Source organism: Cibotium barometz, chromosome 20 (assembly GCF_041138505.1).
Source record: "Cibotium barometz isolate CiBa-2024 chromosome 20, ASM4113850v1, whole genome shotgun sequence".
Lineage (NCBI taxonomy): Eukaryota > Viridiplantae > Streptophyta > Polypodiopsida > Cyatheales > Cibotiaceae > Cibotium > Cibotium barometz.
The window spans coordinates 5,953,412-5,965,252 of record NC_141065.1 but is presented as its reverse complement, the minus strand read 5'-3'; the positions used below and the strand labels follow the sequence as shown (position 1 = coordinate 5,965,252).

General features: G+C 36.7%; 1 protein-coding gene across 1 annotated transcript; it reads right to left on the bottom strand.

Moving 5' to 3' along the window:
- Positions 1 to 4,994: 4,994 nt before the first annotated feature.
- Positions 4,995 to 5,550, bottom strand: LOC147627480 (uncharacterized; the record flags this gene model as incomplete). The annotated part of the gene is made up of 1 exon (XM_086815060.1): positions 4,995 to 5,550. A coding segment is annotated over one exon (543 nt), but the record flags the coding sequence as incomplete, so codon positions are not given.
- Positions 5,551 to 11,841: the final 6,291 nt, after the last annotated feature.

The window sequence follows — 11,841 nt, the reverse complement described above, 5'->3', positions numbered from 1 at the left end:
CCCACACTTGCTTGACCTACTGTAAAGCCCAACTTTTATAAGATGGCTCAAGACTTTATAAAGCGGCCTTACTCTAAGCGCTTAATGTTAAATAGGGAAGTCACACAGTTCATGTATATACTTTCTTAAGGTTAGAACTAGTGACCTAGGACTAATTTTTATTCATGGCTAGCCAAATGTGAACACTAGCCATTTTTATATAAGTTATGGCCAACCAAATGTGAACACTAGCCATTGGTAGCCATTTGTATATAAGTCATTTTTAAATTTGAGAAATACACATTCACCTTGCAATAGAATATGTGTGAGCGAGAGAGAACCACCATTGAAGGCTCTTCTCTTCTTGCCTTCATCTAGGCATAGAGAGCTCTTCCTTCACCCACTTAGCAAAGGAATCATTATGGTGTGAAAAAGGAGCATGGATGCAACAAACAATCTAGTGCAACCACATCGAGAAGTTTCATTCATGGCTCTAAAAGGAAAGACCAAAAGACACTTCTTTCCACTAAGGTTAATAAGGTAAGCTTTTGACTCGAACATATTTGGCACCACTAAGGTTATATAAGGTAAGATCTTGACTTAAACATATTTGGCACCACTGTTGGGTCTAGCCTAGGGCTTAGCTTTGTTTTTCTCTCCATACCAAGCTATTGAGATATTCCAATATTTCTTGGTGTTGATTATGAGGTCACACTCCAAAAAAGACATGGTTTTACAACTTTTAATGTGTTAATTTTGATGTTTTTTATTTCATTTTGAAGTATGTTTACATTAGGTCTTGCTATTTTGTTGTTTCCATGATTTTAAAACCCAAAAGGAATTAATTTCATTGTATTAAATTAGAAAATACCTTAGCATCTATCATTGAGTATGCAATTAAGTTCGAAAACATAAACTTTGAGATCCATTTGGTGTGTGTCAGAGTGAGAGACTTGATTCATGCATTATTGAAATTGGTAGCTTAGGATATATGAAATCAACAAAATATAATAAAAAGCCCTCAATAATTTGCACAAACACCATTAATAGGATTAGAAAACTTGAACATCCCCAATCAAGTCCAACGGACCACAAGAAACTCCAAAAATTAGGCCAAACCATCTTTTGGGTTGGAAAATGTATGCCCATAGTCTCGTTAAAATTTATGCGAGATGGAGCTTAGAGACATGAGCCTTGAGCTTGGAGAGATGCGAGCCTTAAGGAGTCTATAGACATGAGTGATGAGTCTAGAGATAGGTGAACTTAATATTATAGCAGCCAATGAAAACTGCCTACTCATGTTCTAAAAAGATTTTCATTTCATACAACTTATACTAGTAATAAATTCTAAGGAAAATTCTATTCCTTTGTAATTATTAGAGTATTAGCTATAATTATTACCTAATAATTTCTCACACCAACCTTGTCATTGGCTCGAGGCCTAACGTATTCTAGTGTTATTCTCATTGAATTTGATTTTTATGCATAGAAAGATGAATAAAGGAAATCTTTTTATTACAAAAGTGTTATTCTCATTAAAATTAATTTTTATGCATAGAAAGATGCATAAAGGAAATTTTTTTATTATAAAAGTGTTATTCTCATTAAAATTGATTTTTATGCATAGAAAGATACATAAAGGAAGTTTTTATTACAAAAGTGTTATTCTTATTAAATTCGATTTTTATGCATAGAAAGATACATAAAGGAATTTTCTTTATTATAAAAGTGTTATTCTTATAAGATTTGATTTTTATGCATAAATAGATGTATAAAGAAATTTTATTTATTTTAAAAGTGTTATTCCTATTAAAATTGATTTTATGCATAAATAGATGCATAAAAGGATTTTTTTTAATAAAAGTGTTATTCCCACTGAAGTTGATTTTTATGCATAAAGAATTTTTATATCAAAATTAGAGTTCTCTTAAATTCTATGTTTAAATTCTATGGAGTATTTGATAAATGAATAATTAAATACTCTATCAGAGAAAATTCTATCATTTTATATTCACACGGATTGTAAAAAGAGAATTCAGAAAATCTATCGAGTTTGAAATATTCAGATAAATGATTGATCTATTCCTCATTGAAATTCGTAAACTAATTTAGAAATCCGTTAAGTGAATATTCAAAGTAAGAAATTTAATAACCTTTTCGAGAAAGATAAATTAGGAAAAATCTTATCCGACTCGAACCTTGAATCAGACTATGACCAAGACCAAACTCTTTCGTCAGTTTTGAGGAAAAAAGGTATGACCAGTTTAGAAAAATACACTCAAAACTCCCGCCAAATCTGAAACTAAGTTTGAGACCCTTCGAATTGATATGTGGATCAAGGTTATAGAATTCGAGGAATTCTGGTATGAAATTCAGAATTCCGATCAAGAAGTTTTGGGGATACTAATTCAAGAAATACTCCTTATATTCAAAAGAAAATCAAAGTGAAAACTTGCATAGAAATGAGATGTGATGTGAATAGATGTGATGAGATGCGATGTGAATCAGATACATGTGAATGAATGGATGAATGTAATGTGATGTGAATAGATGTGATGAGATGTGATGTGAATCAGATAGATGTGAAATAATGGATGGATGTGGATGTGTATGTGATGAAAATGGATGTGAATGTGTATGTGAAGAATGGATGTGAATGTGTATGTGAAGAATGGATGGATGTGGATGTGTGTGTGATAAAAATGGATGCGAATGTGTATGTGAAGAATGGATGTGAATGTGTATGTGAAGAATGGATATGGATGTGTATGTGATAAAAATAGATGTGAATGTGTATGTGAAGAATGGATATGGATGTGTATGTGAAGAATGGATGTGAATGTGTATGTGAAGAATGGATATGGATGTGTATGTGAAGAATGGATGTGAATGTGTATGTGAAAATGGATGTGAATGTGTATGTGAAGAATGGATGTGAATGTGTATGTGAAATAATGGATGTGGATGTGTATGTGAAAGAATGTGATGTGACATGAATATATGTGGATGTGAAGTGATAGACATGACGGTATGGATAGATATGAGTAGTGGTACATGTGAACGATTGGATGGATGCGGATGAATGAGATGAGATGTGTATGAATGATGAGATATGATATGGATAGAAGTGATGTCATATAATGTGGATAGAATGTATGTAATGGGATGGTTATAAGAATGAATAAGGTGGATATGAATGAATGAATGTGATGTGATGGATGTAAATGGATGTGATGTAAATTAATGGAATAGATGTGATGTGATGTGAATCGGGATGTGAATGAATGAAATGTGATGTCATGTGAATCAGGATGTGAGTGAATGAGATGTGATGTAAATTGGGATAGATGTGATATGTGATGTGAATGAATATGATGTGATAAGATGTGGATATGGGTAGATGGGAGTGGATGAGATCTGATGCGGATAAACGAGGAAAGATATGATGAGATGGAAAATAATGTGATGAGACTGGGAATACATATGAAATAAATGAGGATTGATGTGGAACAATGTGGAAAGACGAGAGTTTGTTATAGAAACTGTATTTATGACCTATTTTAAATTACTGTTTTATGTCAAAAATGCTGGGAAAGCATTTTGACCGTCTTGTGAATGAGGTCGTGGAGACCTAATCTGATAAAGTTGCAACAGCTGACGGAGAGTCAATGGAGGACATCTCACATAGCAAGGTCGGCCGGGGTCTTGACCAGCCTCGGTTCGATTTAAATGGTGAGCGCTTCCGGTACGGTGGATGAGGGACTAAGGAAGCAGCCTATGAGTGAAGCGCTAGGTGACCTGCGAAGGATCCCTGAGAGGGTACTGACCATACGGTACTCGGGCTCTGAGTCGCCGAAAATACCCACACGTACGCCGTGGAAGATATTGGAACAAGAAGTAAGAGTTGTTTTCTGAATTCGGGCATGGATCTGGTTGATTGACCTCACTGGACCTCAACGGATGAGTCCATGGCTCCTTTATATGGATGTGTTGGTTGATCTTGCTGCTCTTTGACGGAGATTCTATTTTGATTTTATAAGTGAATATATTGCCGGGTACTATGAGCTAGGAACTATTGAAAAGGTCCCTTAGTGGACAGGTGGTGAGCGTTCTGGTTTGCCAATGATGCCATAAGTACACCGATGAAGGAAAATTAAAAATTAGGATTCAATCGGATTAATTTTGGAGGATTATGATCAGTGATAGTATAATTTCATTAAAAGAGTTCTATAAGTCTAAATTGGGTTAATTAGGTTAACCCACGGGACTGGATGGGATTATATAAGATTGATGGATCCCTAATATGAGACTCAATTCTTTTATAGTACGATAGATGAAGTAAATCTCGGATAAAAATTGTTCTATAGAAAAGAATCAACGGCTGTGCCTCTCAATGAGGAAAAAAGCGTTGGTCTCTGTGATCCAAGTGCAAGTCTTTTCCTTGATCTAACTATGGAAACTTACGGGTTCGGTCAGATCATTTCAGTTAGTTAAGATTCTTGACTACGTTAGAGTAAAAATATCCCGGAAGAATTTCCGGGTGTGAGGAGTTTTTTCGGGTTCGGTTTTGGAAGAACCGATAGATTAGTCTCTTGTCCGGATATCCGTGGGCAAGGCCCCGAGTGAGGGACCTTGCCCTGCGCAAGAAGTGCTACTTCCACTGCTAGCACCCCTGAATTCGTTGCGTGAAGGGGACAGGTAAAGGTAGATTGATAGATCAAAAATTTCCCCTCTAATATATGATGATTCTTCAAAGATTAGTGCTTGTTATTTGTTAGCCAAGAATTGCCTCCAACTACCACTAGTTTTTTTTTTTGGGGTAATATGCTGGTGAAGATGGGCCTAGGAATTAAATTATAAAGATTATGAATTGTATCTACAAAAGTGAAATCTTTTTTTGTTTCCGAGAGGTGAACAGTACTGATGGGGTTGGGGTTCGTTACTCAAATGCCTAAAAGTAAAGCTCTGGTAATCATCCACATACCATACTAGACTAATAATCATATCCAGAGCCAACTCGAGTCATCATCATCCCCCCCTACCAGAGTCTACAGGCTGTTCGTAGTCAGAAGCCCGACTTACAGAGCCACTGTAAGTTGGCTGCTTATAGTGAGAAGGCCGCGAAGGAGGTCTATGTGGGGGAGGTGCTCCAGACGAAGGTTGTGGGGGGGCCATGAGCCTCAGGGAGATGTCCACCTTACCGTGAGGGCGCCCGGGCGGGCGTTTCAGTTTCAGACTGTAGTCCAGCGTCTCCCTTCCTGCATCTACGACCTCCAAGAGCGGGAGGGTTGCCCTGCCCACGATGGCCTTGCCCGGGTGGGAAGCCTTGTCATGGTAGATCTCGATGGTGAGGCGAGCTTCCTCGATGTCCTGGTTCACATCGTAGAGGGTGAACTTCTGGCCCCAACTTGGCTCGGTGTCACCGCCTGCGTCCACCCTGGTGGTCACCTTGGCCTGATTGTCCACGCAGGCCACAGCATAGGCGCACAGATCGCCATGCTTCCAGTTCACGTTCTTCAAATCCCTGGCTCCAGCGATGGTGATCTCCAGGTTCGATGGCTGTGCCAAAGAGAGGAAAAATCAGTAAAGGCTTAAGATTAAATCGGTTTACACTAGGCTAAATGAGCAAATACCTTAGTTATTTGTTCAAAAGTATCTATATATCAGTTATTTGTAACCTGCCATGTGGCAAACAAAGGAGAGCACCACTTGGCAAAAGGAGGAGAACTCTCACACACATATACACAAAAATGCTCATATAAAAAAATTCACATGCATGCATACACACATATACATTCGAATATACATGTGCACACACATCGATAGGCACACATGTATATATAGATGCACATGCACACACACATTTGCATGTGTACATGCACACACTCTCACACACATATGGGTGTGCACACACGTACACACACATATACACAAAAATGCTCACATAAAAAAATTCACATGCTCGCACACACAGATATACATTCACATATGCACACACACATTCATGTGTGTGTGTGTGTGTAATATACATATAAATATTATATTATATTATATAAAGAGTATAATGTGTATATAACTATACGATATATATATATATATATATATATATATATATATATATATGATATAGATGTGTGTATGTATGTGTGTGTGTGTGTATGTGAGCAAATATATGTAAATACATACATACATACATACATACATACATATATATATATATATATATATATAGATAGATAGATAGATAGATAGATAGATTATGTAAAGAGTATATTGTGTATATATCTATTTGTATTTATTATATAGCAAATATATAATAAATATATAGTAGGTGAGTTAGGCCCACTCAAGCCATCCAACACTATCTCTATATCTCCAACTCTATCTCTAGCTTTTATATATATATATATATGAAGAGTTTTACGAAGCTACCATGTGACAAGAATTTGGGGGTTCGGGATGCAATTTGGAGGTTTAAGGGGTTGGCTCCTCTTACTCTGGGAAGAGGTATAAGGTTCTATAATTCTAAAAATTTAAAAAATATTAAGTGGAAAATTATATACGTGCGAAGCACGGGTTATTTCACTAGTATTGATAATGTAGACAATAATCTCAACAAATGCAACTCCTTAAATCGGAAGGTGAAATTAAATAGTGGAGGTGCTTAAGGCTTGAGGCAGCTTAGCGTTTTTCTTTTCCACATGGGAGACTTATGGCCTTACATCCGTTGAGTCAATTGGGTTGCTTCCTAAGTCCTTGCAGCACTAGTTAAGTTGGGGCAATTTTTAGCTATACTTTTTTTTAAATTGCAAAATCATTTTCAATTGTACTTGTGAAGTCCTATTTATAGTGAAACTTGCTAAGTCTTGCATATGACACAACCCTTCCCAAAGCTACACTTTTTTTCTTGCTTTAATGAGTTCACAACTTACCCACATTATCACAGCCCCTCTTAATTTTTTCTTTTAGGAAAGAAAACCATTCCTTTAGTGTATCCTAGACTGAAAAAAAGATTCCAGAAAGAAAACCATCTTTTAGTGCATTCTTGACATTTGAAATTGAAAAAAAACTATTTTATTTTTTTTATGAGATTTTGACACATTTTATTACAAAAATGGTTGATGTGAAGAGTTAATTATTCTTGAAAAAGAGATCAAGGTTGACACTTCTCCACATTTTGACTGTTGGTTAACATTACTCCTCATTTTGAATAATAAATAATTGGGAGAAATGATTTCTAGCATTATTTGGGACCACATTAGCCACCGGTGTTATTCACACAAGTTCAATCATGTTCACGCATATACAACCAAGAATTGCGATGGCCAATGTTTGCATAAATTCAATGCGTGCACGACATGAATTCAATTTTATTAACACATATTCAACCTTGTACAACAGTGGCCATTGGTGATGTTCATGTGAATTAGACAAAGTTCATACAATCAAGTTCAACAAAGGCCTACTAATTGTCTTTGGTTGTATTTGAATTCTGAATCAACCTACAAAGGGTCAATTCAAATACAACTAGGCTTCAATCAACTATGTCTACAAGTTTGTCTTGTGCACTCTTGGCTATTTGCTATGAAAAAATTCCTTTTTGCGATATTTTGTGTGTGAACACTTTATCAAGGCCAATGGTTGATTTGATGAACTCCAACAGAATAGCTCCATTGGTAGCTAGTTTGTACTAGTCTCTATAAAAGCAGGACTTTCAACATTATGTTTATGAGTTATTGCCAAGTTTCTCAACATATCGCCCCATAAAATGTTAAACTGCGTTGGTGAGATCAAAACATTATATAGAACACAAAGGTTTACAATTGTAAAGTTTCAAAATTGAGCAATAATCAAACCTTCTATCTCAAAAATTGCAAGTATTTTAAGCACACAATAGTCATCAACGTGCCCATTGAAAAGGTTCTTTACATATGAAGTAACATTGAAAAGGTTCTTTACACATGAAATATAATTGAAATTATCTTTACATATGAACTAATATTGTAAGGGTTTTTTACATATGAACTAACATTGTAAAGGTTTTTTACATCTGAACTAACATTGAAAAGGTTTTTTACATATGAGCTAACATAGCCACAAGTCAAGATGTTAAGTGTTTCTAAGGATGTGTAGAACTAAGACATGAATTACTCCCTTTTCACTCTCAAAGTTTCTTGCCCATGGATAATGATGGGTGGTGACGAAAGCCCTTTTCACTCTCAAAATTTCTTGCCCATGGATAAAGATAGGTGGTGACCAAAGACATTTTCACTCTCAAAATTTCTTGCCTATGGATAAAGATGGATGGTGACCAAAGCCCTAGCCAAGAAGATTTCAAATGTAGGACCAAACTAGTATAAATAACTTTATGAATCATTTCAGAATTAATCAAATAAGCCAACTGAGTCTTGGGTCCCTCAAACTTGAGTGAAGACCCAATTTTTATTTTATTTTATTCTCAATTTAAGAATAAATCTTCTCATTCCCATATCTAAACAATCTAAAAAATCTTTCAAGTAGGGATAAGAAGGTGTTAAATTTAAGGGACATGCTATGATTTTTTAAGGATATGGTGAATTTTAAACAATTTCTTTGTAGCTTTGTAGCCAATTCTATCTTTGAAGAGTTTAAGGAAGTAGTGGTCACGTTACCACATAGCGTATCCTCCATTCATTGCTCCCTCATTGCTCTATATTTGTGCTGCCCTGAAATCAAGGGAGCGAGAATACAAGCACAAGTAGCTTCCCACATTAAGAGGTTGAGTCGAGAGGTAAGTCCTCAAACAATCCTTGGAGCAACATGACTAAAAAATTTTAGCACCTCTATAGAGAGCCTCTATAGCTTATGGCATATCGGGTTACCCAAGTACACTAAGAGGATATAGTGGTTCACTCTTGGACAATATGTCCATGGGAGTCACAAGATAGAACGTTAGTCATAACCTCTATGGGGATGCCCATTATTTTATTTTGGATGCACCTTATATTTATATCATTTACTAGGATTAATGTGTTTAATCAACTGTGTGTGTTGGTATGATATGGTTAGGATTAATATGTTAAATTAGTTATATGCACTGATTAATATTATTTTATAGGCGATGATTGAGTGGTATATTATGTGTTAATGAGTGGAACATGTGTTGGACCACTATGAGATATTTTGAAAGACGTGAATACCATTTCTGGTTTCATATTTAGGCATTGATATTTTTGTAAGGCTGAGGCCTCATACCTTTGTACATACCAAATAGTATTTTATACTTTTGGTAGGCCCGACTTTTTTTATTGTAGCATTCTATATTTTTGTAGAGCTTTTATGCTCAAAAATGCAAAAACACTTGTGCTTTGTTTTTGGAAGTTATCTTTTTGAAAAGAAAGCTTTTTCTAATACATATGAATATGGATGAGTGGTACAAGAACCACACTCATCCAGGGGAGATTCAACCTAATCTTGTGTCGAGACAGTGATCTCTTTCTTATTCTCTAGCTCTCTTTTTTATTTAATTTTGTTTATTAAGGTTTATGCTTTTAATTTGTGCAAGTATATATTATGCTTAAATTTTTGTGCTTAAGAATTAGAGTTTCTTCTCCAAGTGTTATAAAGGTCCTCATAGTGGTATCAAAGCTTTGGGGACCACTTAAGAGGAGAATTATTTTTGAAGAAAAATAAAAAAAAAAGGTTTCCGCAATTATTTGGAGCAAAGAAGACCAAAGATTTTATTTTTGGTAAATACTAAAGCTTTCAAATAAAGAAAGAATACTTGCATGGGAAGGCCAAATAATTGGGACACTGTCAAGAAATTTATTGTGAAGTGGAAAGGTATAAGTATTTGGAGAAAGGAAGAAGCTCACAAAAAAATCCAAAGGATAAAGAAGGGTGTGAAAACCTTTGGGCAAAGGATTGAATGGTTTATGTGATTTTTGTGAACCATTGGATGGAGCTTTAAATCAAGGGCTATAGATCTTTGTCACCTTTTTACCAAAAACCACCTCTATGCAAGAAAACCACCCTTCTTCCAAGAAAACCCCCTTTTGATTCTTTCACCATCTCCAAAATCCAACCATATAGATGAAGCACATTCTCAACTTTTTTTCTCCTAATTTCAGGTTCTGGAAAGCGTCACTAGCTAATCAACCTATATTGGATGGTGTGGGAGAATCTCCTCAAGAACATTTTCGAAAAAGAAGAGAGAAATTCATTTTTTTCATGCACTGCCACCGGCTTGGTTTTCTTTTGTTACTTTAACGGTCACTTTTTCTCTCTCTTCCATGCTGCCATCGCCATCTGTTTCACCTTATGCTTATGTGTATTGGCCGATGCCGCCCATGCTTCCTCCTCTTCTTTATCTTTGTGCCATCTACCCAACTTCTTTTACCACCAAGCTTTTCTATTAAAGCTTTACAATATTTGCAAGCTTTAGCTTTAACATTATTAAAAGCTTTACAATATTTACAAGCTTCAATATATCCGTTATTTGTAACCTTCTATGTGGCAAGCAAAGGAGAGTGCCACTTGGCAAGAGGAGGAGAGCCCTTCACATAAAGGAGAAAGAAGAATTTTTTTAATGAGTCATTTGCTCATTGAATGAGCCTCATATATATATATATGAAAAGATGCAGGGGGGAATAGAGCTTGAGCTCTTGCAAGCACACACACACTCACAAAACCCTAATAGAGAACACACAAGGTGAGAGGCTGAAAATCTTCTTCTTCTTCACTCAACACTCAACACACATATATACAAGATAAGAGTACACACAATATGAAAGGTACTCAACCAAATACAGACAAGGGTTCTCTATAGTGTGAACCCAACTAAATGAGCTGGCGCTATAACTATGCCAGCGGTGTAAGTGTGGGGCCTATCCCCCAGGCGGGTCATCACCCAAGATCTCACCAACCATGCCAGTGGTGTAAGTGTGGGGCCTATCCCCCAGGCGGGTCATCAGTGTCCATCGCCTCACTAGATGAGCTTGATATCTCAACACTCCCCCTCGAGCTCAACTCTATCTCATGTACACCAAGCGAAGCCCTAAATCTGTGGAGCTTCTCTGTACCCAATGCTTTGGTGAAGATGTTAGCTACCTGATCCTCTGTGCTGACATAAACAAGGTCAAGGTCTCCTGCCAAGACCTTCTCTCTGACGAAATGGTAGTGGACCTCTATATGCTTCGTGCGAGCATGAAAAACTGGGTTCCTGGCCAGCTGTATACTGCTAATGTTGTCACAAAAAATGACTTGTCTATCCATCCACTGATAGACCCAAATCTGCAAGTAGCTTTCTCAACCAAGCTACCTCACATGCTGCCATAGCAGCTCCTCTGTACTTGGCCTCTGTACTGGATAGAGCAACCGTAGGCTGCTTCTTCCTGCTCCAAGTCACAGCAGCACTCCCCAAAGAAAACATGAATCCACTGGGTGGTGGATCTTCTATCTGAGATACTACCAGCCCAATCAGCATCTGTGTACCCATGTACACATATCTCTGTCGTCCCAGTCTCATAGAATAGTCCACAATGCAAAGTAGACCTCACATACCTCAGTATGCGTCTCAATGCATCCAAATGCGGTTTCCATGGAACTTACATAAACTGACTCACCAACCCAACAGCATAGCTCAAATCTGGCCTAGTGATCGTCATGTATATCAAGCTTTCTACTATGCGCCTATACATAGTAGGATCCTCCAAAATCTCTCCTGAATCTGCACTCAACTTGCCATTCTGATTCAATGGCACTGAGATAGACTTACAGCCTGTCATACCATACTTGGACAACATGTCCAAGCCATACTGTCTCTGCAGTAATCCAATACCATGTGGTGACCTAATCACCTCAATGCCCAAGAAATATCTGAGC